The following is a 27,266-nucleotide window of genomic DNA, read 5'->3' as shown; positions in this document are numbered from 1 at the left end:
CAAACCCATCCTCCTTCCATTGAATGTCAATGTAATATTTTCTGAATGTAACAAAAACAGAGAGTCAGAGTATTTTGCTGTTAGTACTTGCTCTGCACCCAAAATGATACGGCACAATAAGGCTTTGAGAAACGCATTTGTACCCTTTGTAAACCTTAGTACAATTAAATAAAACATTAAATGGCTGCACTGCTTCCAAAATAATATGGCTTTTACTTTAATCAATTATATTTTAATATGTGCAAACACATAAAGAGCAAAAGCAAAATACTGTGAATGCCGAAATCTGAAACAAAAGCAGAAAGCACTGTAAATATTCATTGGAAATATTCAGTGGGTCTGGTAATATCTATGGAAAGAGACCTTTAACCAGAAATGTGTCAGGTATTTAGGAAAATAAAAGGCAGGGAATAGTGGAAGAGGAGATGAATTATAAAAATCAACATGTTTCCAATTGGATGGAAGGTAGAAGAGATAAACAGCAAAATAAAACTGAAACAAACAATGAGACTAGAGGAGCTAAACTGATAAATGCAGAATCATTCACAGATGCTGTCTGATAAGGGAGCAGCGTAATGATTTGAAATTGTTTCATTGGGTAGCATGGTGCCTCAGTGGTTCAATTCCAACACTGGGACTTGTTGGGCCGAATGGCCTATTTCCACATTGTAGGGACTCTATACAAAAAAAAATTAAATGCTGAAGGAGATTGACAGCAGCAGTTTGGACAGAGATGCTGGAGTGAATGTTGCATATATGTCACCTCTCAAGTCTTTTCCAAATTCTGTTTTGTGGTGCTCCTTTACCCCGTGCAGTGCACCCACTGTGAATAATTCTTTCAGAATTAAAGATCAAGATGACTTAGACTAAAGGATGACATGAAGATATACATATTTAAGTACAGCAGGCAACAAAAATTATTTTTCAAGCATCCAGGGGTAACTTATATTTTTGAAATATTCTTACTAATGGGTTCACTATTTTCTGTTTTTTTTAATGCTTTTCATATCCTCAGTTTTGAAGACACATTAAAAATTTAAGTTTTAGAATCATAGAATTCCTCCAGTATGGAAACAGGCCCTTCAGCCCAACAGGTCCACACTGACCCTCCGAAGAGTAACCCACTCAGACCCATTCCCCTAACCTATATTTACCCCTGACTAATGCACCTAACCGACACATCCCAGAACACTACGGGCAATTTAGCATGGTCAATTCACCTGACCTGCACATCTTTGGACTGTGGGACAAAACCAGAGCACCCGGAGGAAACCCACGCAGAGAACATGCAAAGTCCACACAGACAGTCACCCAAAGCTGGAATTGAACCTGGGTTCCTGGAGCTGTGAGATAGCAACACTAACCACTGAACCACTATAGCATCCAAACACAGCTCCAGTCATTAAGACAGCCCAATCCCCAGCTAGAGGGCCTGGCATACAAGTTTACATCTTCATTGTCGCTGACCTTTATATGTGGAACTGGGATTTGGGGTTTGTGCTCATCTCCCTGTAAACTGGTTGAGTGGGTAGGGTTTGGTGCCTAGCTTTGCTGCTCCTCTCCCTTGTAAAATTGCTGTTGTAAACAGCTGTAAATGTTAACTGTTTTTTGTAAACTGTGTTTTGTAATTTGGTTAATAAAATAAAAAAAAAACAAGTTTACATCTTACACTTGTTTAAGAACTCTGTTCAAACAACAACCATAGTTGCAAACATGGCAGAGAATAAAGTAATATTTCTGATCTTTTGTCAGAGTAATTTGAATGTTTCTTCTATTTATCTACACTGAGACCTCTAGGATATTTTCTATTTATCTGAATGCATTTTTATGGTGCAATAGATTAATAATTGAGAAGTTTTCTTGATTTCAAGTTCTTAAACGTTCACTTTATGAGTAGGAGATTTAATTTTAAAACTTAAAGATAAACAGATGGTGTGAATTTGTAGCTGTCCTGGGGCTGTGATTGTTTCCATGAATTACCCACATTTGGCACACCCATATTAGGAGATTTGCAAGAAATTTTAACAAAGCTTGAAATTAGTAAAATGGAACAAAAACAAATAGTCCTGGAGAAACTCAGCAGGTCTGGCAGCATTGATGTAGGTAGAGAGAGAGCAGAGTTAATGTTTCAAGCCCAGTAACCCTTCTTCAGAACTGATGGTCGTGAGGAAAAGGTGATAGATATGCTGAAGACAGGGCGTAGGAGGTGGGGGAAAGTAAAGTGGAGACAGAGTCCAGAAAGAGAGAAAGACAGTTAGACAGAGAAAAAGATGATGGTCATAAGCCGAGAGAAGGAGAAAAGCTGATAATGGGACTGTAAGTATGTGAAACTGGGCTGGCTGTGCTGAAACAAGCCCATATCAAGCCCCCTTATCTCTCCACCCTGGAGGCTCCCAGCCTCTTTCCTGATGAAGGGCTTTTGCCCGAAACATCAATTTCCCTGCTCCTCAGATGCTGCCTGACCTGCTGTGCTTTTATAGCACCACACTAATCTAAGCCCATATCATGGTGCAGCCTGGAGTGTGAGGGTGGCTGAAGGACATGAAATGTCATGTCTGTTTGACATGAGTAAAATGCATGTAGGAAGGAATGAAGTTTTGGATTTAGCTTCAAGATGCACTCCTTTGATAAATTCCAGAAGGTTGTGGTCAATATGCACAAATGATGGTTGTCGAGAGTGTGATGCTAGAAAATCACAGCAGGTCAGGCAGCATCCGGGGTGCAGGATAATTGATGTTTTGGGCTAAAGCCCTTCATCAGCCTTTCCTGATGAAGGGTTTTTGCCCAAAACATCGATTTTCCTGCTCCTCGGATGCTGCCTGATCTGCTGTGCTTTTCCAGCACCACACTCTCGACCCTAGTCTCCAGCATCTGCAGTCCTCACTTTCGCCACAAATGATGGTTAGCAAGTCCTCACTTTCGCTTTCACACTACAAGAAGGAACACTTTTTGTGCAACATAATTCCATTTCTTTGGCCCATAGTTTCCAATCACCCTAAATCCAATTCTGATCAGTCTAACAAAAGACACTAACAGGTCTGTCCCCAAGAACTTCCTGGCTAGAAACATTTTTATTTGAAGTACCACAGAAGAATCCTCAAATCCACAAAGATAGGAGTGAAGAGAATCAATTATGGAAACCATGACATCTCTATCAACAGCAAGTACAAATTTGGTTAATTTTGAGGTCCTGTAGAAAGCTACTGAAAAAGTGTAAAAGGGAAATTATTGGGTGGTAGGCCGGTCGGTGGAAGGGCTGGAAGGACACTGGGTGTTGGGAGTGGGATCATATCTGGGAGAAAGCAGTGGTCTATGGTTGGGTGAAAAGGGATCTGGGGTGTGGTGTTGGGTTAGGAGCAGTAGGGGTTGGTTGTTGGGTTAACGAGGGGCATTCAGGAGTGTATGGGGGGTGAGTTGAGTTGGAAGTGTTGGATCAGTAAGAGTGTAGTTGGGTTGGATTTTGAAGAAGGGTCAATGAATCCAAAATGTTAACTCTGCTTTCTCTCCACAGATAGTGCCTGACCAGCTGAGTTTTTCCAATAATTTGTTTTTATAGTTGAGTGAGGCCTGGGAGTGGTGTTAGATTAGGTTGGTGTGTTGGGGAAAGTTCAGAGAGCTACAACACTAGAGGTGACTCCACTGCACTATACACTCTCTCTCTCACACACACACGTTCTCCTACATACTCACACATTCACACAGACTGTCTCTCATACACAAGCTCTCTCTCATATGCAAACACATGCACCCTCACGCACTCATACCCATGCACGCACCCTCTCACAGGCTTGTACCCCATCACACTCACATACATACTTGACCAAGTTTACACAAATACATACACACACTCTTTCACATGCACTCACACCCACTGTGGCTCTCCTGCACATTCTTACATATAGGTTTATAGGGTGAATTTGTATTTGCAGAATTACATTTCAGTTTGCTCAAAAACTGCATAAATCCATGCAATATTCTGTAAGTCCCAGTGTTATTTAACATTGGGACACAGTCAGACTCTAACCTCACACCTTTAATGCATTGTCTGAGCTGAGATGGCGCCTATTGTTAGAAAAGCTGAAGCTATCTTGAGAATATAACTGAAAGGAGTTCTGGGATTTACATATGAAAGAACTGAAACTAGCATTTCCCATTCTAAAAGATGAAAGGCTTAATCTAAATGTGTTTAATATGTCATCACAGCTCCATGGCTGTGTTACCCATTTACTATCAATTCTGTGTCTTATAATCCTATACCAGCCCAATCCATCACAGGCTCCTCTATATCATTCAACTCTGGCAGACTCAGCACGAACATTAATCATTAACTTTGAAAATGCAAAATATACGCACAGATTCTTCACAACGGAGTAAATCACATCCCTGGGTGAGACCAACATTAACTGAGGATGCCTTATCACCATGGAAACCCACTCCGCTGGAGAGGGCGGGGACACACTCTGATTGACACACGTAATCTGCAATTACATCGCAGCCCCATACATGATCAGCCAATGGAGGGGGACGATTGTGGGATGGGGCGGGGACACCGGGAGGGCGCGAGGTCAGGGGGTTGTGAAGGGGCGGGACTCGGATGGAGCATGCGCAGTCAGTAAGGGGCCGGGGAAAGGGAAAAGGCAGGATCCCAGCTCGAGGGAAATGGGGCGTGGCTCAGAGGGCGGGGCGTGGCTAGAAGGGCGGGGCGTGACCCTGGCGGCAAGGGGCAGGGTACATACAGTGGGCGCGGCCTGGTGGAGGTGGGGCCAAGATAGAGGCGGCGTGGCACGGACGGTGGGCGCGGCCTATCACTGGGGTATTGATCAGAATGAGGGCGCGTACCATGATGGGCGTGGCCTAGTGGTGGGCGCGCGGCTGGCTGTGTCCCCGCCCCCTGACCCCCCTCCCCCCGCCCCCTGACCCCCCTCCCCCCGCCCCCTGACCCCCCTCCCCCCGCCCCCTGACCCCCCTCCCCCCTCCCCCTGACCCCGCGGCCTGCGGAATGGCGATGGCCGCCCGAGCCCGAGCCCGGGGCTGGGCCGCACTCTGTGCCTTCTACCCGCCGCCGTTCCTGAGGCATGGCCGGCCTCACCTGCAGCCCAGTGCCTGGGTTGGGCTCCCGGCCGCCAGGGCCCTGAGTGGCTCGGCCGAGAAGGCGATGCTGGATCGGATTATCCGGGTGGATCACGCCGGGGAGTATGGGGCTAACCGGATCTATGCCGGACAGATGGCCGTGCTGGGCCGCAGCCCCGTGGGGCCTGTCATCCAGGTATTTACCACTGAAATGGCTCGGTCAATTGGCCATAGCCAGGGGTCAATGCAGGGTGGGGCAATGGGTCTGGGTGGGTTAGTGTGGACTGGTTGGGCCGAAGGGCCTGTTTCCACACTGTAGGGAATCTAATCTAATCTATAAACAATGCTGCAGGTTACTGTCAGACCAGGATTGACAATGGCCTGTGTTACATTATCATCCAGTCAGGGATCACCCTGATTCACAGGTTTACCGTCCTCTTTTATAGCTCACTTGTAACAAATCAGATTATTTTTAAAAACTGACTTGCTGTGTCTGGACATGCTTTGTAAAAGAACTTTTAAAAATCTATCCTTGTATGATGATTGAGGTGACAGGCTTCAAGGCCACATTCTGCCCTCAGAGGTCAGTGAGGCAACGAGCAGCAGATGCAGTACATTCAGAACTCCCAGAGTTGGACCAGAAGGGGAGGTGCCAGTGTTGAACTGGTGTGGACAAAGTTAAAAATCCTACAACACCAGGTTATAGTCAGGTTTATTTGGGAATACTAGCTTTCAAAGCACTACTCCTTCTTCACTATTGGTGCTGCCCCACTACTTAACTGGTGAAGGAGCAGTGTTCTGAAAGCTAGTACTTCTGAATAAACCTGTTGGACTATAACTGTTCAGAGCTGAAAATGTGTTGCTGGAAAAGCACAGCAGGTCAGGCAGCATCCAAGGAACAGGAGAATCGACGTTTCAGGCATAAGCCCTTCAGGTGGTTCAGGAATCTTAAAAATATTCAATGACTCTGTCTTCTGAGACAGAAAATTCCAAAGTTGCACAACTTTGGTAGAAAGTGAGGACTGCAGATGCTGGAGATGAGAGTCAAGAGTGTGGTGCTGGAAAAGTGCAGCAGGTCAGGCAGCATCTGAGGAGCAGGAGAATCGATGTTTCGGGCAAAAGCCCTTCATCAGGACTGCTCCAACTTTCATCTCTGTCCTAACAGGGTGATTCCCTAATTTGAAACTGTGCTCCCTGGTTCAGCACTGACCCACATGATGAAACGTCCTTTCCTCAACCACCTTGTCGAGACTTTTCAGGGTCTTATACATTTTGATTGAATTGCCCCTCAGTCTTCTAAACTCCAGTGAAAATAACTCCAGCCTGTCCATTCTTTCTACATAAAACAAAGTGCCCATTCCAGCTATCAATCTAATAAAGCTCCTCTGAAACCACTCCAAAGCATTTGTATATTTCTGTAGTTGTGGGTATGTTCACCAAGCTGGGATGTTGATTTGCAGTTGTCTTGTCCCCTTTCTCGGTGACATTCTCAGTGCTTTGGAGCCTCCTGTGAAGTGCTTCTGTACTGCACAACCATTTACATACTACTTTAGATAGGACGATCAAACCTTCACAGAGTATTTGAGATATGGTCTCATCAATGCCCTCTATAACTGAAGCATTAACATCCTTCATTTTTTGTCCACTTTCTGTTGTGATATACTCCAGTGTCTAATTAGTTTTCATGATTAAATGCTGTAAATGCATATTAATCTTTTCTGACTCATGCACTTATAGAGTCATAGAGATGTACAGCATGGAAACAAACCCTTTGGTCCAACCTGGAGAAAGTGAGGACTGCAGATGCTGGAGTACCAGAGTTGAAAAATGTGGTGCTGGAAAAACACAGCAGGCCAGGCAGCATCTGAGGAGCAGGAGAATCGACGTTTCGGGCATAAGCCTTCCTTAAGAAGGGCTTATGCCTGAAACGTCGATTCTCCTGTTCCTCGGATGCTGCCTGGCCTGCTGTGTTTTTTCCAGCACCACATTTTTCACCTTTGGTCCAACCAGATTGCAGCTCAGAATTCTACAGTTGTTCTAAGGTCACACTGCTTTTTTATTCTTCCTACCGAAGTGCACATCCTTCTGGCACATTGTTGCCCTCACTCAACCTATTTATGTCAGCCTGCATCCTTTGTTATGTTATGTTCACAATGCTCTTTCATACCTACCTTTGTCACCTTCAATTTTGATCAATCCCCTCATTTAAGTAATTGACATAAATTGTAAAACAAAAAGCTGAGGTCCCAGCACAGACCCTCCACATGCAACTGATCTGAAAAAGATCATTTATGCATCCTGTCTGTTTTCTTCCAGCTGACCAATCTTCTATCCATACTGATATGTTAGCCCCTATACCATGAGCTCCTCAAGTGCAATGTTGTCAAATGCCTTCTAGAAAATCAAGTGCAGTACATCAATGGGGCTCTCTTTAGCAACAGAACATGTTACTACTGTTGTCGGTGGGGCGTGGCAAGCACTACCTGCAACAGTAGGAGACTCACCAACTTTAAGGGCATTTAAATGGTCATGGGATAAACATATTGATGAAAATGGAATAGTGCAGGATAGATAGGCTTCAGATTGGTTCCACAGGCTGGCGCAACATCGAGGGCCTGAAGGCCTGTACTGCGCTGTGATGTTCTGTGTACTTAAGAGAATTTCAATAAATTGGTGGGTCGTGATTTACTGTTCATAAAGCCATTCTGATTTTTCCTGATTACCTCAAATTTTTCTAGTTGCCCAGTTTTAACCTCCGGAATAATCCATTCTAACCGCTTCCTCCTCAAACTAACTGGCCTTTTTTTTTGTTTTCTATCTCCCTTGAATAGAAAGGTTATATTTACTATTTTCCAGTTTAATTGAAGCTGCCTCATTCTAAGAAACTAGGGTGAGATATTATCTTGATCACAATAAGTTTTGTCATAGAGTCATAGAGATGTAAAGCATGGAAACAGATCCTTCGGTCCAACCTGTCCATGCCGATCAAATATCTCAACCCAGTCTAGTTCCACCTGCCAGCATCCAGCCCATATCCCTCCAAACCCTCCAATCCAAATGACTTTTAAACGTTGCAATTGTACCAGCCTCCACCACTTCCTCTGGCAGCTCATTCCATACACGTACCACCCTCTGCATAGAAAAAGTTGCCCCTTAGGTCTCTTTTATATCTTTCCTGTCTCACCCTAAACCCCCTCGTTCTGGACTCCCCCACCCCAGGGAAAATACTTTGTCTATTTATTCTATCCATGCCCCTCCATGGTTTGGTAAATCTCTATAAGGTCACTCCTCAGCTTCCAATGCTCCAGCCTGTTCAGCCTCTCCCTCTAGCTCAAACCCTCCAACCATGGCAACATCCTTGTAAATTTTTTCTGAACCCTTTCAAGTTTCACAACATCTTTCTGATAGGAAGGAAACCAGAATTGTGCCCGGTATTCCAACAGTGGCCTAACCAATGTCCTGTACAGCCGCAACATGGCCGCCCAACTGTCACTAAATTAAAGTTGGAATTGACACTGATTTCTACAATAACAGAAAATCTTATTTTTTCTGTGAAAGGAAAAGTTGAAATATGAAGAATAAATGTTTGTTTAAAATAAAGACTAGGAACGTGTACATAAAACCATGAGAGAGGAGCAGAATGAAGCCATTGAGCCCATCGAGTCTGCTCCACCATTTGATCATGGCTGATATGCTTCTCAAGCCCATTATCCTGCCTTCTCCCTATAACCTCTGATCCCTTTATTAACCAACAGACATCCTAAAGGGCAGCAGGTTTTTGTGCTGGATAATTTATATCAATGGTGTAGTAAATTAACTGAAATTAATATTCATGTTTCAGCAAATGTGGGATCAAGAAAAGGAACATCTGGAGAAATTTAATGAATTGATAGTTGATCACAGAGTTCGGCCGACGCTTCTAATGCCTTTCTGGAATGTTGCAGGATTCATGTTGGGTAAACATCCAAATGTGTTTAAAATCTCTATCCTCGATTAATTCTTAAAGGTAGTTAGCACAGCTGAGTAAAAGATGGATTGTGCTCAACTCGTCTCATTCCATTTCAAGGGGGCTGGAGTATAAGAATGGGGAAGTCTTACTGCAAAGGTACAAGGTGCTGGTTAGACCACCCGGAGTACTGAGAGCATTTTTGATCCCCTTATTTAGGAAAGATATCATTTCATTGGAGGCAATTCAGAGAAGGTTCACTAGGATGATGGTCTTCTCCTATTCCTATTTCATATGGTGATCATGTAACAGAGAAGGTTATAGAGTCATGCAACATAGAAGCAGAACCTTCATTCCAATTCGTCCATGCTGACCAAGTTTCTCAAACTAAATTAGTCCCTCTTGCCAAGGTTTGGTCCATTTCCCTCTAAACCTTCCCTAATTACGTACCTGTCGAAATGCCTTTTAAATTTGTAACTATACCTACATCTACCACTTCCTCTGGCAGTTCATTCCACATACAAACCAGCCTCTGTGTGAAAAAGTTGCCCCTCAGGTACCTTTTGAATCTTTCTCCTGTCACTTTAAAAAAGTGCCCTCTAGATTTTAACTCACCTACCCTGGGGAAAAGACCTTTGCTATTCACCTTATCTATACTCCTAATGATTTTATAAACCTCTATGAGGTAATCCCTAAACCTCCTATTCTCCAGTGAAAAAAGTCCCAGCCTATCCAGCCTTTCTTTATAACTCAAACTCTCCGGACCTGACAGCACCTTTGTAAATCTCTTCTGAACCCTCTCTAATTTCATAATATCCTTTTATATTTATTGGAAAACAGTATTTACTGCACTGACTATTACAGAACCTCAGAATCAACCAGCCTCCAGTCCAGAAAACAACCATTTCCTCAGCTCTGAATTTCCTGTCCTTAAGTAAGCTTCTTAGCCAAACTGATACTGACTGACCTATTCCATTAGCTGCTTATTTGATTGACTGAACAGTAGTTATGAGGAATGGCCTTGGATCTTTTCTCAAACAAAGGAATTACATTTGCTATTTCCTATCCTCTAGCCCATCCCCCTTATCGAGAGAAGATTGGAACATGATGGTAAGCTGTTCTGTTATCTTCACACCCATTCCTTTGGTCATCTGGAATATAAACCATTTGGACCAAGCTATTTCCCTTCCCTAAGCATAGCCAGCCTTGCCAATACATACTGCTCATCATTCTTCACCCCATTCATTACCTCTAGCTCCCTCCTTAGCTCAGTATGTTTTCTTCAGGCTCTGTGAAAACATCTTTGGAAATTATTGTTTTTATATTAAATAGGCTAAATAAATAGGATTATGGGTAAACGTGTACATGTATAAGGTGATATAGAATGATTTATTAATTATGTAATGTTTAATAATATAATTTCAAGACATGATTATAGCAGGAATGATCAGAACGTTCACAGCTAACATGAACATGGTGGTAAATAGTGAGAAAGGAAAGTTTTGGATTATAGGATGATACAGGTGAGCTGGTCAGATGGACTGAACAGTGACAAAGGAAAAATATGAAGTGATACATTTGTGAGGACTAACACACCAAGGAAATAGACATTTAATGGTAGAGGTGAATACAATGACTGCATATGCTGAAAACCAAATACTGGATTAGTGGTGCTGGAAGAGCACAGCAGTTCAGGTAGCATCCGACGAGCAGCGAAATCAACGTTTCGGGCAAAAGCCCTTCATCTTGTAGAGAGAGGAGGAAAACTTCTTCAAGGCAGGCATCCTTGCAAGATTCCTGGTGAAGGGCTTTTGCCCGAAACGTTGATTTCGCTGCTCATTGGATGCTGCCTGAACTGCTGTGCTCTTCCAGCACCACTAATCCAGTATTTACTGGTAGAGCCCTAGGCAGCACAAAGGTACAGAGGGCCCTTGGTGGGCATGGCCATAGACTATTGAAGGCTGCAGGGCAGTTAATCAAGGGACCATGGTGACTGTTGACTGAATAGATTTTTTTAAAAAGTGTTTAACAAATTACTACATACAGGTTGGGTCACAGCATTAAGGTTTGTGGAATATAAGGGTCAGTGGCCAATTGGATTTGAAAATTGGCTTACAAACAGAAAGCAAGAAGTTGTAGTAGACAGGTTTTTTTTTTTGGGTAAAAACAAGGGTGTCCTCCAAGAGTCAGTGCTGGCTCCACTGCTTTTTTTTGTCTTAGCAAAGCTGACTTGGATCTTGGACTACGGAGTGAAATTTCAAAATTTGCCAATGATATCAAACCTGGAGGCACGGCAAATGGTGATAATGTTTCAAATTACGTATAATAGGACACAGACCAGGTGAATGGGCAGTCATGTTGCAGATTGAATTTAATAACAATAGCATGAGGTGATGCATTTTGGAAGAAGGGACAGGGAGAAACAATAGAGACATACTGCCATCGTTCTAAAGAGTGGGCAGGGAAAGAGGAGCCTTGGCATACTTCAGCATCACATTTTGGAGCTGACTGGACATATAAGATTCCAAAAGGCATATATCACAAAAACATGCCATTTGGTTCAACTAGTTGCATTTATGCTCCACTTGTACCTCCTCTAGGGTTTAATTATCCAAATATGAGCCTAACCTGCTCTTCTCTTCTTTCTCATCTACTTACTGAGCTTTGGAAATCAATGGGATATTGGGCTTCCCAAACAAAAACATTGAATATAAAAGCAGGGATGTATGCCAAACCTCTGCAAAGTCCTGGCTAGGCCTCAATGGAGCCCTTTTGTAACCAGTTCTGGTCACCACACTTGAGGATGGATGGTAGGGTCCCTGCAAGGGTGCAGAGGGAATGTGGTAGAATGATTCCAGGGATGAGAGATTTTAGCTACAAGATTAGGTTGGAGAAGCTGTGGTCATTCTCCTTGGAGCAGACAACGAGAAGGGATTTGACGGAGATAATGGTAAAAGGTAAAGTTGCCATTGTACCAGAGGAACACGCTTAGACAGCTGTTGATGTGTTTAACCTGAGGGTCAGTATGCCTCGAGAGATAGAGGTTGCGAAGGAGAAACCTTCATGATAACCTCAGTCACTGTGGAAATTGAACCCACACTGTTGGTATCACTCTGCATTGCAAACCAGCTGGCCAGCTAACTGAGCTAACCAAACTCCCTGTCAGCATTATGACAGGCTTGGATAAAGTAATCAAGGAAAAGTGTTCTCATTAGCTGATTGTGCAAGGACTAGGTAACACAGATTTTGATCCCAGCTGATGGTATGCTAGACAGGTCAGATCTCTGAATGAAATCTGTTTTGATAAGATTATATCTTTTCATTTTGAAGTTGGTTACTGTGGTTGCAATTGCTGGACATATTAACACAAGGCTACCAAGATTATTTTAAAAGAAGAACTCACATTTATTAGACAAAAAACAAGCAAACCTATATGTCCTGGTCATCTCTGCAGGAGTTCCTCAGCATAGCATCCTAGGGCCAACCACCTTCAGCTGCTTCATCAATGACCTTCCCTCCATCATTCGGTCAGAAGTGGGGATGATTGCAAAATGTTCAGCACCATTTGTAACTCCTCAGATACTGAAGCAGTCCATGTTCAAATGCAACAAGATCTGGACAATATCCAGGCTTGGGCTGAGAATATTTGCACATAGAAATTCCAGTCAATGACCATCTCCAATAACAGGCAATGAACTACAGCCCCTTGATACTCAATGGTATTACCATCTCCGAATCTCAAATCATCAACATTCTAGGGGTTCCCATTGACTAGAAACTGAACTGGACTCACCATATAAACACAGTGGCTACAAGAGCAGGTCCTGTAGTGAGTAACTCGTCTCCTGACTATCCACCATCTACAAGGCACAAATCACAAGTGTGATGGAATACTCCTCACTTATCTGGATGATTGCAGCTTCAAAAGCAGACAAGAAGCTTGACACCATCCAGGACAAAGTAGCCCACTTGATTGGCACCGCATTTGTAAGCATCCACTCCCAATGCTCAGTGGCAGCAGTGTGTATAATCTCCAAGATATACTGTTTACATTTGCCAATGATCCTTCAAAACCTGTGACCACTTCCATCTACAAGGATAGGTGCAACAGGTACCATGGGGGTGCCATCGTCTGCAAGTCCCCCTCCATTGTCATTCACCATCCTGACTCGGCAATGTATTGCTCTTCCTTCACTATCATTGGGGTGACATCCTGGAATTCCCTTCCCAAGGCCATTATGGATCTAGCTCCAATACATGGACAGTAGTGGTTCAAGGATGCAACTCACCACCACCACCACCAATTAAGAATAGGCAATAAATGCTGGCCCAGCCAGCAATGGCCACATCCCACAAAAGAATGAACAAAAAAAGTAATTTGAAAGCAACTTAACATAAGCTGCAATAACAGACACAGCCTTTTTCCCAACAATATCATTTATGGATACTCATTCCCAGAAGTGTGCATCCTTTTTAACTCTAATTTCCAACATAAGAAATTCTTATCCTGGGATTACAGAAGGTGTCACAACTAGGGCAATACAGTTGTCCCCAGCTGAAAACGTGATGTCTTCACTTGGATGAAACTGAAACCTGATTCTTCTGAATTGAATTCAAACTTCTAAATTGAACTCACTAGTCATAAACTCAGCAACATACACACTTCATCAATTATCATCACGGCTTTCTTTCTGAACACTGATTAAGTTACATGCTTTCTTGGAAATTATGTATTTAGGAAGAATTTTCCAAATGAGTTTTGACCTCTTAAAGCAAATCTGTTACCTTCACAGATATGAATTCAATCTATGTTTATTTTGAAAATCCAAATTCCAAAATGATATTAGTAATCTTTATATGATTGACATAAATGCCCATGATAGACCATTAAATCCTCTGGGTGACTATTCCCAGTGCCTTTATTTGTGGTTGCTGATCTTGAAATGACTTATGGTAATGGTAATTATTAGAAATAGGTGTTTTCTGCCTCCTTTTTATAGGTGCTGGAACTGCTCTTTTCGGAAAAGAGGCTGCCATGGCTTGTACGGTAGCAATAGAAGAGAGTATATCCCAACATTACAACAATCAGATCAGGATGCTAATGGAAGAAGATCCAGAAAGGCACAAAGAATTACTTGAAGTAAGCATCTTGGTGTATTAAAGATGAAATAACATTGGTGTCTCTATATTAGTGTTATTTAATACTGCAAAACTAGGTATTAGTCAAAAGGTTGCAGCATATTTCAGGGCTCTTGAAATGAAATTGAATAGAAAAATGGGGATGTTTTACATCAGTTATAACAGGACCTTGATAAACTGAACTGGACTCTTGTCTACAGCTTTGGTCATGTTAATTAAGGTCACATTATATAAATAAACTGGGAGAGTTCAGAAATCTTTACCAAACTAATATTTGGAATGTATGTATTGTCTTCATGAGGAATGTTTGGACAGTCTAGGCTTGTCATCTGCTGGAGTTTGGCAGAATAAGAGGTAAATGTATTGAAAGGTCTTCATGTGGTAGATGTGAAATTGATGCTGGTGCTTGTGGGAGAAGCGAGAACAAGGGATCTCGATTTAAAACAGAGAAGGGAAATATCCGAAAGGGTTATGAGTGTTGGGAACTCTTCTTCAAAAGGCAGTGGAAGCACATTTTAAGACAGAGTGTTATGACTCCAGCTAATGGTAATACTGAGTAAGTCCGATCCCAGGTTGAAACCTGCCTAGATGGATCATAAGTTTTTTTTTGTTTACTGTAGAGGTCAGTGACTGTACATATTCAAAGGCTGTCAATGTACTTTTAACAAAATAATATAAAAGATTATAATCCAAGAATAACACAAGCCATATTACATTAGACAAAAGCTACTGGGATGATCTCGTTGCAAACATTTGAATAAAAAGCTATCTGTTTCATCCCAGCAATGTCTTGTAGATGACCAAACCTCTGTGTAGTGGATCCCCATTTATGTTTCTTGTTTAGCTGGCATCCCTCTTGGAAACTTTATTCACCTTCACTAGATACCATTTTCTTCACTTAATGTCTCTGTCTGAGGTACTGCTAACTCAGCTCACTTCTTGCTTTGCATGGGTCTATAAACCCATGTTTTCAACAGCCTTTAGGATGACTTCCTCTCTGGCACCCCTCCACACCCTTCTGCATCTGGAGTTTGCTGACGACTGCATCTCATGGTGTCTCCCCCAACTCTGCCTGCTTGGAGAGAGGTATGAACAGCAGGTTTACTGTTAATGGGCCTCTTCCCCCTGCAGCTGGCTTCTCTCTCTGTGTCTCTCTTTCTCTCTCTGTCTCTGTCTCTCTGTCTCCCTCTGTGTCTCTCTTGCTCTCTGTCCCTCATATGACTTTGTTTGAAAATTGATTTTGTTTTTCAGTGTTGAGAAAATCAAATCAGATCTTCTCAAAACTGAAAAACAAGATCAATGATCAGCCATGATCTTAATGAATGGTAGAGCAGGCTCGAGGGGCTGAATGGCCTACTCTAGTTTCTCATTGATGTTATAGCATTGCAAAGTTTTCCAAAGCCTGACTGGGGCACTGTATATGCTGTAAGGGATGATTTGTCATTTCACTGCTTTTTGCTTATTAGAATAACTGCTGTATTATAAAATAAATTTTATTTGAAAGTAATTATTATTTAGCAAATGCAAATTCACCAGAGTTAAGTGATAGCCTCCCCATTTGCTGAGTGTACAGTGATTAGTCTGCTACTTAGTCTGTCGAAGGGACCTTCCTTGGCAATGTGCTGTGCATAAGGACTTGTACTGAGGCCCCGTGCAGTGGAGCTTGGCTGAACAACACCCTGGATTGTTCTGAACCTGTCGGGTTCAATCTTCTCACTGTCGTTTAAAGGCTGTCATTCTTCAGGTGCGGCTTGTCACTTTTGATCAACCACTTTGTGGTTTGAATTCCACACAGACTAATAAATTGAAAAACTGCAGGTCTAGATGTTCTGTGAAGCGCAAACTTTATGTACGTTATAGACTGCATTTAATGGGACTGCAAAGAGGCCCATTGTTCAGGACATTTGATTCTTCACGTGGTGCGGTTTGATAGCTGACCTGAGAGCCACTTATGTTAAAATAAATAGATGAGGAAGCATATCTAGTTCCTTAGCATCTGCAGTCTTCGGCTTAACCACATAAACTGACCTCTTCTGCCAATTTAAAAAACAATTAGTGCAGAGAATAATGTCACTCCTTTCAGGATTGGCTGTCGTTTTAGAATTTTATTATAGTGCATCAAACCTGTACAGTAAATTTTCATTGCTCCCATTAAAAAATAAACAAGTTGAAAATAATGAATTTGAACATTAAAATTGTCCCTTTCAGAATTGTTTTCCATGACAGTGTGAAGGTACAGGAATCAGTCAGTTTGTGTGTCACCTTTTTTTTAAAAATCACACAACACCATGTTATAGTCCAACAGGTTTAATTGGAAGCACACTAGCTTTCGGAGCGACGCTCCTTCATCAGGTGATTGTGGGGGGCTCGATCGTAACACAGAATTTATAGCAAAAATTTGCAGTGTGATGTAACTGAAATTATACATTGAAGAATTGATTATCTGTTAAGCCTTTCATCTGTTAGAATACAGTGTTGTGATTTACACGTAAAAGAAGTGAAACTATCACTGTATTCTAACAGATGAAAGGCTTAACAGACAATCAATTCTTCAATGTATAATTTCAGTTACATCACACTGCAAATTTTTGCTATAAATTCTGTGTTACGATCGAGCCCCCCACAATCACCTGATGAAGGAGCGTCGCTCCGAAAGCTAGTGTGCTTCCAATTAAACCTGTTGGATATCGCCTGGTGTTGTGTGATTTTTAACTTTGTACACCCCAGTCCAATACCGGCATCTCCGAATCATGACCTTTTTTTGAGTTATGTTTAACATTGAGATCAGCAGCGGAGTACTGCTGAGAGTGAGTGCAGTGTGGTACTGACATACTCATTTTGAAAGTAATGAGAGAACTAGCAGCCAGGACCAAGATTCCATATTGCAGTGATCTGGTGAACAACATAAGCACTAAACTGGAATCCATTAACACTCAGTGGGAAGCCAAGGTAGGGGTAGGGACAGAAATCCTGGGCCTGAACCTCAGCCCCTGACCTGAACATAGAAGGTCCCTTAGAGCCCTGAGCCCCAGTTATTGGTGATTGATGCATGCCCTTGTCTTCAGCCATCATATTCGAGAGAGATTTTCAAATCAACCCAGTTAAAGTTGTTATTACACTCCTCTGGCCCAAGTAGTACTTGAACCTGGGCCTCCTGGCCAGAGGCATGGACATTACCACTGTGCCGTTAAAAACTCTCAGCCATTATAGCTTTGTAGGTTTACACTAGTTGAGCTCATCAAAAACAAGATGTTCTGAAATTGATCTATAAAATTTCTAATCTTAGAAAATGTAGATAACTTAAGTGTAATTCAATCAACATGACATTTTTAAGAAGTGAAATATTAATTTTGCGTAGGCAGTATTTTTTCTTGTCCTTTCCAAAATCATGCTGCTTTGCTGTTCAGAAAACCAGACAGCTGCAAGCATAGCTCAGTGCCATGGCATACAAGGCTACAGGCTACCTACTGCAAAGGGTCACCAGAATAGAAGGACGTTTGATGACTGGCATGGACATGATGGGCTGAAGGGTCTCTTTCTGTGCTGTGGAACCTATGACTCTATGACATCTGGAATATCGGGGGGGGGAGTAAATGAAACATTCTTACTTCAAATGCAAACATTCCTGTTCGAGACTGAATACCACAGCTTTCTAATCTGTTCTTTGAGCTGGAATAGTAATACGTTTAAGGTACCAACATGTAACTTGTAACCTTTAGCATTGAGTCTATTGTACACATTATATTTAATAAAGTGTGATTTGGTCTTCAGGGATACAACTTGTATTTTATTGTGGATAAGAAGGATACTTTTTTTTAACAGATTCTAAAGAAATTCAGAGATGATGAAATGGAGCATCATGACACAGGATTAGCACATGATGCAGAAATGGTAGGCTCTTGTTTAGATGTTTTCTGTTAAGTATTCAGATATCTTATCAAATATTGAGCTGTCTAAGTAGCCCAGTGGGTGCCAGTATTGGTGATATGGAATGGTGTTAAGTTGTGTAGATGGGTTAACTTCCACGATTTCTGCATTTGGTTTGTGAGATTTCATGTTGCTTGTCTAAGGACGAATAATGCCAATAGATAATCAGACACTTTACCACAATGACAGGGGGAATTAAGATAAATCAAAGTTAATGTTAATCTCACACTTTTGGTGACCAGTAGAAAACTCACTTCCATTTTATTATATTCACTTAAGGGACATGGGTGTTGCTGGCTGGGCCAGCATTTATTTCTTGTCCCTAATTGCCCTTGAGAAGGTGGGGGGGGGTGAGCTGCCTTCTCGAACCGCTGCAGTCCCTGTGCTGTAGGTTGACCCACAGTGTCCTAAGGGAGGGAATTCCAGGATTTTGACCCAGCAACAGTGAAGGGTCAGTGATATATTTCCAAGTCAGGATGGTGAATGGTTTGTAGGGGAGCTTGCAGGGGGTGGTGTTCCCATAATTTCTGCCCAGCCAATGAAATCAATGTCCTACAAATGAATTTTTGTAAAAAGCCAATGTATACACCACACAATTCCATTTGATCTTCAAGTTGTATGGGGAAGAAAGTAACCTCCTGGAGTATTATATGTAAACATATATGAGTGTTCAATTTTCATTTTCTATAACCCAAAAGGAAAAACATGTATCTCTTGAAGGAATTAAAAACAAAATTAACTTGGCTTCAACAAACTGGTGCAAGAATGCAAGTTATTGTGCTGTATACATATAGGCAATAGGCAGCTATGTATCACTGTCAGCAATGTCACAAAGGCATCTGTGTGCTTAAAGTGTGAAAGTGACACTGTACTGTGGTACCTGAGTCACATATATCACTGAAGAAAGGAGACCTGCAGGGTTGATAATCTGACTCAAGTTAACGCATGGTTTCTGCAAATTTATTTTCTTGGTAAATGGCTAATGCATTAGAATTTTTGGAGGAAATCTCAACCAGAGTGGAGAGAGCAGAACCAGTAAATGTGTTTAGTTTGGACTTCCAGAAGGTGTTTGCCCACAGTGGTGGAAGTAGTACATTGGCATGGATAGGGAATTGGCTCAGGGGCAGGAGACAGTAAGTGGGAGGTTGGCAACTCCTGGTCAGTGTGACAGCCACAATATATATTAATGACTTGCAGGAAAGAAGTGAATGTATTGGAGCCAAATTTGCAGATACTACAAAAATAGGTGGAAAGGCAGGTTGTGAGAGAGATACAGTTGACAGAGATAAGTAAATGAGCAAATTGTTGGCAAATGGATAGCAATTTGGGAAAACGCAAGGGTATTTGTTTTGGAATGGAGAACAACAGGCAATATATTTAAATGGGAAAAAAAAACCTGCTGAAAGCTGCAACACAAAGGGATTTGGGGGAAAGTTGTGCAATAAACTTAGAAAGTTAACATACGGGGCAGCAGGCAATCAAGAAGGCTAAGGGATGTTGGTCTTTGTTTCTAGGGGGTTGGAGTATGAGAGTAGGGATGTCGTACTGCAACTGTACAAGGTGCTGTGAGACCACATCTAGAGTACTGTGAGCAGTTTTGGTTCTCTTATTTTAGGAAAGATATCATTTCATTGGAGGCAGTTCAGAGAAAGTTCACTAGCATGATCCCTGGGATGGGGGGGATTGTCTTAAGAGCAGAGACTAAATGTTTGGAACTGTTCTCACTGGTGTTTAAAAGAATGAGAGGTGATCTCATTGAAACATATCAGATTGTTAAGGAGCTTGACAGGGTCAATGCTGAGAGAATATTTTCCCTCATGAGAGAGTCTAGGACCAGAGGGCACAGTCTCAGAGTAAAGGGGAGCCAACTTCAGACTGAGATGGGGAGGAATTTCTTCTGTCAGAGGGTTGAGAGTATTTGGAACTCCTTGCCACAGAGAGCTGTGGGGGCAAAGTCCTTGTGTATATTTAAGGCTGAGAGAGAGAGATTCTTTATCAGTCAGGGAGTGAAAGGACAGGAAAGTAGATGTGAGGAATATAAAATCAACCATGATCCTTTTGAATGGTGCAGCAGGTTTGGGGGAATGAATGGCCTCCTTCTATCCTTATTCCTTATGGTCTTGTAGTGGGAAAAGCTGTGCCACTGTTTTGATTTATTCTCAATTTTATTTTTTAGGCTCCTGCATATGCGTTATTGAAGAATGTTATTCAAGCTGGATGTAAGGCTGCTATCTACGCATCTGAACGCATTTAAATACTTTCTTTGTATAATCAATCCATTTTTTCAATAGATTACTAATATACAGTAAAGTGGATAATGTCATAACTTATTTGGTTTGTAACTATCCTACAATTTGTTTCAATTATGAAAATAAGTGTTGTTGTGTATATGCTTGAGAGTCTATTTTCCAGTTTCTCTGGCACTTTGTATTGAACCAGGGATGTATGTGAAATGCACTGACTGGCTGGCTATTGAAGAATTATCCAGTTGGGCCCAAAGTGAACACATGTCTGCTTCACCAACACTGCTCAAACTTTGAATGTGAGCCAAAGTGCTGTGGAGAAAAAATGTTTGAGCATGGAGAATGTTACCACTCAATCAATCATAACGACACTGCCTCTGACCCATACAGGCCAGAGGGTCCCATGTTTCTGCTGAATTAGTTAGTGTATGCTCTGCAGTGCTTTCGAATTCAGCTGTTGAGTGAGGGAGCTTGAAATTGGTGTTGCCTCTTCGTTTGCTGTGAGTAGATGGGTTTGGGAGGGAGCATGGTGCATGGTCAGGGAAGCTGACTGCTCTCTCTGTAACCAGGGCAGTAATGCTGAGGCCCGAGCAGCAGGAAGGGGCAGAAAGCACCAGAGAAGTTATCCCATGGTGGCAGAGGCATGTTTGGCCTATATTGAGTGGAGTCATCCTTCTCCAAACGTTGCACAGCAGTGGCAAGGCTGCGACATGGAAAGACACCAGCCTTACCATTTTCCGCCTGAACCAGTTAAGCCTCCTGTAGTTGTATTGCAGCCATTTCCTCCCAATTCCCACTGTGGATACAGTGTGCTGGGTCGGATCTGGCCTGTAACATTTGAAACACTACTGTGCTGCTGCAGTTTAACTTTTAATTTGTTTGGTGTTTCTGCTGCTGCTGAATAGGCTGCAGTGTGGCTATAGGAAAAGCATGAGGGAATATAAACACATCAGGAAACCAATTGTATGTGCAAGTTTCCTGGCCCCCTCACATTCAGAGCCATTTTTGAGCGGCTGGGTAGGTCCACTGTATGTGTGAGAGGAAGAAACATTGATCACAGCTCCCACAGCTGATCACCACCTTGCTGTTATTTCCTCTCCTGTCAAATAATCTTTCCAGGCTGACTGCCATGACTTGCATGAAGAGCAATCACTCGGGAGAAGTACTGCACCACCTTGAAAATAATGTTGAATAAGGAATTTAATGTCTGCCAGAGGGAGAAAACAAAAACTCACTCCCGATTCCAGTTAAAATATTCGAGATCCAGTACAAATGGAGCAGCGAGCAAAGTTTTTGTGCATGTGAAAATAAATGCTGATCCTTTTACAGTTAATACTTTACAGTAAATTAATAGGGAACATGTTAATTTGTGAAAAGTCATTAAAATATATGACCTGAAAGCACACATTTTCTTCAAGTTATTGAATGGTTTAAATGCAGTTTTTAAACAATACCACTGGGATCAGGATGCTGTAGCCAAAGCAAGCTGTATTCAGCAAATGAGCTCGATTGCATGTTTGCCTGACCTTTGGTTGTTAAAGCAATATGTCTGTGTGTTTTACCGATGGCTATTCTCTCAAGCCATTTTGTTATGTCACAACAGTCATCATTCAAAATAACTAATCTTTTATATAATTGATGTTCCTTTTTGTCTTGGCATCTTTGTCACCATTTCTGTGCAAGTCTTTTTGCCTGATGGTGGTGCTGTTTCCTAGCTTATACACTGACATGCCTTAATGTGATTCTGCAATTTATTGTTACTTTTTGGGGAGTCTTTTCGAAAGGCTCTTTCTAAAGACCACTCCCTCTGTGTCCTCACCTACCACCCCACCAACCTCCATATACAGCGTATCATCCACCGTCATTTCCGCCACCTCCAAACGGACCCCACCACCAGGGATATATTTCCCTTCCCTCCCCTTCCCTATCAGCGTTCCGAAAAGATCACTCCCTCTGCGACTCCCTCATCAGGTCCACACCCCCCACCAACCCAACCTCCATTCCCGGCACCTTCTCCTGCAACCGCAAGAAATGCAAAACTTGTGCCCATACCTCCCCCCCTTACTTCTCTCCAAGGCCCCAAGGGATCCTTCCATATCCACCACAAATTCACCTGCACCTCCACACACATCATTTACTGCATCCGCTGCACCCGATGTAGCCTCCTCTATATTGGGGAGACAGGCCGCCTACTTGTGGAACGTTTCAGAGAACACCTCTGGGACACCCGCACCAACCAACCCAACCACCTTGTGGCTCAACACTTCAACTCCCCCTCCCACTCGACCAAGGACATGCAGGTCCTTGGACTCCTCCATCGCCAGACCATAGCAACACGCCGGTTGCAGGAAGAGTGCCTCATCTTCCGCCTAGGAACCCTCCAACCACAAGGGATGAACTCAGATTTCTCCAGTTTCCTCATTTCCCCTCCCTCCACCTTGTCTCCGTCAAATCACTCGAACTCAGCACCGCCTTCCTAACCTGCAATCTTCTTCCTGACCTCTCCGCCCCCACCCCACTCCGGCCTATCACCCTCACCTTGACCTCCTTCCACCTATCGCATCTCCAACGCTCCTCCCCCAAGTCCCTCCTCCCTACCTTTTATCTTAGCCTGCTGGACACACTTTCCTCATCCCTGAAGAAGGGCTCATGCCCGAAACGTCGATTCTCCTGCTCCTTGAATGCTGCCTGATCTGCTGCGCTTTTCCAGCAACACATTTTCAGCTCTGATCTCCAGCATCTGCAGTCCTCACTTTCTCCTTAAAGGCTCTTTAAGCCACATTGAGAGGACTGGCTAGGAGAATGCTTGTCGTGACCTGCTAGATCAGTCACAACTCTCATGGCAGCCCATTCTGGTCTGGCAGTTGTTCCAGTCTGTTCTTCACACAGTGAGTAGTTAGGATGTGGGATGTACTGCTTGGAAGTGTGGTGGAAGCAGGCTCGAGAGGGCACAGAAGGAATATTTGGATATAAATAATGTTCAAGGGTATGGGAGAAAGCAGAAGCTTGACACAAGAAACCAATGTTTATTTAATGAGCCAGTGCTGGCACAATGGACTGAATGGCCTCATTCTATGCTGCCGTAGATCTTTGTCCTGTTCCTCAACCATGCTTATTTTTGACAATTGAAAGTTTTGCCCACCTACCATTGATATTTAGGTAACTTTGAGCCACTAACCTTAACAGAACTGATAGGATTTGAGAACCACATACAAAGTAAGAGCAGGTGGAGGCCATTCGGTCCTTCAAGCTTGTGCTGCCATGATTCAATATGATCATGGCTGAACATCCAACTCAATAGCCTTTTCCTGCTTTCTCCCCAGATCCTTTAATCTCTGTGCGGATTTGACCAGACAAAAAATAACCGATAACTAATGCTTGTGTTAGTTTGCTAACAGAGTAATGTTCTTCCTCTCAGTTCCCAGCAGTTGCCTTCACTTTTTCACGCACTTGCATAATCTGATCAATGAGAAGTATTTTAGGGTGAGCCGATGGTAGAAAATCTTGCTTCATTTTATTGCAGATAAAAGGTTAGATTTTGAGTACAAAATTAATTTTCAACTGATTATTATTTGAGAAGAGTAACCTACCATAGACAATATCTTGCTACATGGTGTTAAAATTAGTCAATTATTCAATTATAATTGAACCATGAGTCATCCTGATTGATTGTGGCAGCCTGATATTGTTATAAATCCATTCAGGGGATGTGTGTCTCACGGGCTGGGTTGGCATTTATTGTTCAGCACTAATTGTCCTGCAGCGCCTGGCAGCTAGCTAGCTGCCTCCTTGAGCTACAGCAGCTCTTGGTTGGAGATCGACTCATGGTGTCGTTAATGGGGATGTTCCAGGATTTTAAACCAGCGACACTAAAGGAATGTCAGTATATTTCCACATCTCGATGGTGAGTGACTTGGAGGAAAACTTGTAGGTGGTGGTATTCCTGTGTATCTGCTGCTCCACTTTAAACAGAGCAGCGAGGAGAGAGGGTGGAGAGAAGTGAGGGATGCTGGGAAGTTTTTAAGTGGGTGAGATCTGAACCCGAGAACGGACACTTTCGGACCTCCCTCCCGCCCACCTCCTCTAACCTTACTAAGGGTCTGTAAACTCAGTTAGTTTTCAGGTTTTCTTTTTCTCCCCCTTTTTCTTCTCTTCCTTGTTTAGTCCTGTGTGGGCTTTCAGAGGAGCAGGGTATGGATGTTAGGGCAGTTGCATGTTCCTCCAGAATGTGACCAGTGAGAGACACGACACATGCCTCTGCCGACCACATCTGCAGGAAGTGCACCCAACTCCCAACTCCTCGAAAACTGAGTTAGGGAACTGGAGCTGGATGGACTACGGATCATCCAAGATGCTGAGGGGGAAATTGAGAGGATGTACAGGGAGGTGGTCACTCCTCAGACACAGGATAAGGACAGCTGGGTTACAGTCAGGGGGAGGAAAGGGAACGAACAGACAAAGCAGGGATCCCCTGTGGCCATTCCCTCAGCAATAAGTATACCGTTTTGGATACGGCTGGTGGGGACAGCCTACCATGGGAACACCATAGTTGTCAGGTCTCTGGCACTGAGGCTCAGAAGGGAAGGGGGGAACATAGAAAAGCGCTAGTGATGGGGGACTCAATAGTTAGATGGGCTGACAGGAGATTTTGTGGTCAGGAATGGGATTCCCGAAAGGTATGTTGCCTCCCTGGTGCCAGGGTCCGGGATGTCACCGATCGGGTTTACAGGATTCTGAAGGTTGAGGGTGAGCAGCCAGAAATCATGGTACATATTGGCACCAATGATATAGTCAGGAAAGGGATCGAGGATCTGAAAAGTGACCACAGAGAGTTAGGGTGGAACTGAAGAGCAGGACGAGTAGAGTAGTGATCTCAGGTTTGCTCCCGGTGCCACGAGATAGTGAGGTGAGGAACAGGCAGCGAATGCAGCTTAACACGTGGCTGCGAGGCTGGTGCAGGAGGGAGGGCTTCAGATACCTAGACCATTGGGAGACCTTAGAACATAGAAAAGTACAGCACAGAACAGGCCCTTAGGCCCACGATGTTCTGTGGAGACTTAATCCACCACCACTAATCCAGAATCTGGTTTCCAGCATCTGCAGTCATTGTTTTTACCTTGTTGATTTTAACCCTACTGCGAATCCTCTTGCAAGGATGCCTGCCTTGAAGAAGTTTTCCTCCTCTCTCTACAAGAATCTCAGGGAGTCCCTCTCCCACTGCAACTCCCAAGTCATTTCCTCTGCCCTGAAGCTCTTCAACCATGTCCTGAAATAAACTTGCTACCACAGCCACATTTGCTTCCCATCTTCCAGCTCAGCACTGTCCCCATGACCTTCCTACCTGCATATCTTCTTTTCCACCTATCCACTCCACCCTTCCCCTCTCCCCTGACCTATCACCTTCATCCCCTCCCCCACTCACCCATTGTACTCTATGCTACTCTCTCCCCACCCCCACCCTCCTCTAGCTTATCTCTCCACGCTTCAGGCTCACTGCCTTTATTCCTGATGAAGGACTTTTGCCCGAAACGTCGACTTTGCTGCTCCTCGGATGCTGCCTGAACTGCTGTGCTCTTCCAGCACCACTAATCCAGAATCTGGTTTCCAGCATCTGCAGTCATTGTTTTTACCTAATGTCAAATATCGTAACTTAACCGACACACCCCTCAACTCACTGCTATCCATGTGCATGTCCAGCAGTCACTTAAACGTCCCCAATGACTTCGCTTCCACCACCACAGCTGGCAACGCATTCCATGCATTCACAACTCTCTGTGTAAAGAACCTACCTCTGACGTCTCCTTTATACCTTCCTCCTAATATCTTCAAACTATGACTTCTCGTACTAGTCAATCCTACCCTGGGGAAACTTCTCTGCTATTGACTTTATCTATTCCTCTCATTATTTTGGACACCTCGATCAGGTCTCCTCTCTTCCTCCTGCTCTCCAGAGAGAAAAGTCTGAGCTTATTCAACCTTTCTTCATAAGGCAAGCCCTCCAGTCCAGGCAGCATCCTGGTAAACCTTCTTTGCACCCTCTCCAAAGCCTCTGTATCTTTCCTATAGTAGGGTGACCAGAACTGGACACAATATTCCATGTTTGATCTCACCAGGGATCTGTAGAGCTGTAGCAAAACCTCGTTGCTCTTAAACTCAATCCCCCATTAATGAAAGCCAAAATACCATATGCTTTCTTAACAACCCTATCCACGTGGGTGGCAACTTTGAGGGATCTATGTACTTGCACACCCAGATCCCTCTGTTCCTCCACACTGCCAAGAATCCTGTCTTTAATCCTTTATTCAGCATTCAAGTTCGACCTTCCAAAATGCATCACATCGCATTTATCCAGGTTAAACTCCATCTGCCATTTCTCAGCCCAGCTCTGCATCCTGTCTATGTCATGCTGCAGCCTGCAGTAGCTCTCCACACTATCGACGACACCTCCAATCTTTGTGTCATCTGCAAATTTACTAACCCACCCCTCAACTTCCACATCCGAGTCATTTATAAAAACTACAAAGAGCAGATGCCCAAGAACAGAGCCCTGCGGGACCCCACTCAACACTGACCTCCAGGCAGAATACTTTCCATCTACAACCACTCTCTGCCTTCTGTCAGCCAGCCAATTCTGAATCCAGATAGCCAAGTCTCCCTGTATCCCATACTTCCTGACTTTATGAATGAGCCCACCATGAGGAACCCTATCAAATGCCTCGCTGAAGTCCATATAAACCACATCCACTGCTCGACCATCGTCGACCTGCTTGTCACCTCCTTAAAAAACTCAATAAGATTTGTGAGGCCTGACCTGCCCCTCACAAAGCCATGCTGACTGCCTTTAATCACACTTTGCTTTGCCAAATAGTCATAAATCCTATTCCTCAGAATTCTTTCCACAAATTTGCTGACCACAGACGTGAGACTGATTGGTCTGTAAT

At 43.3% G+C, this 27,266-nt stretch overlaps 1 protein-coding gene across 1 annotated transcript; it reads left to right on the top strand.

Annotated features, from left to right (window-relative positions):
- Positions 1-4,970: 4,970 nt before the first annotated feature.
- On the top strand, positions 4,971-21,725 carry coq7 (coenzyme Q7 homolog, ubiquinone (yeast)). The gene is made up of 5 exons (XM_072560196.1): positions 4,971-5,266; positions 8,912-9,026; positions 14,017-14,156; positions 17,978-18,046; positions 20,259-21,725. The coding sequence occupies exons 1-5, from the start codon at positions 5,000-5,002 to the stop codon at positions 20,334-20,336; spliced, it is 669 nt and encodes a 222-aa protein (XP_072416297.1). The 5' UTR covers positions 4,971-4,999; the 3' UTR covers positions 20,337-21,725.
- Positions 21,726-27,266: the final 5,541 nt, after the last annotated feature.

This window comes from Chiloscyllium punctatum, chromosome 40 (genome assembly GCF_047496795.1).
Source record: "Chiloscyllium punctatum isolate Juve2018m chromosome 40, sChiPun1.3, whole genome shotgun sequence".
Taxonomy (NCBI): Eukaryota; Metazoa; Chordata; class Chondrichthyes; order Orectolobiformes; family Hemiscylliidae; genus Chiloscyllium; species Chiloscyllium punctatum.
Note: the sequence above shows the minus strand (reverse complement) of the source record. Positions and strands in the feature narration are given on the sequence as shown.

Excerpts from the sequence above, each read along its gene's own strand:
- coq7 (XM_072560196.1), top strand. The coding sequence starts at position 5,000 with ATGGCGATGGCCGCCCGAGCCCGAGCCCGGGGCTGGGCCGCACTCTGT. Across the intron at positions 9,027-14,016 it reads TGTTGCAGGATTCATGTTGG|GTGCTGGAACTGCTCTTTTC; the intron begins GTAAACATCCAA and ends TCCTTTTTATAG. Across the intron at positions 18,047-20,258 it reads TAGCACATGATGCAGAAATG|GCTCCTGCATATGCGTTATT; the intron begins GTAGGCTCTTGT and ends TTTATTTTTTAG.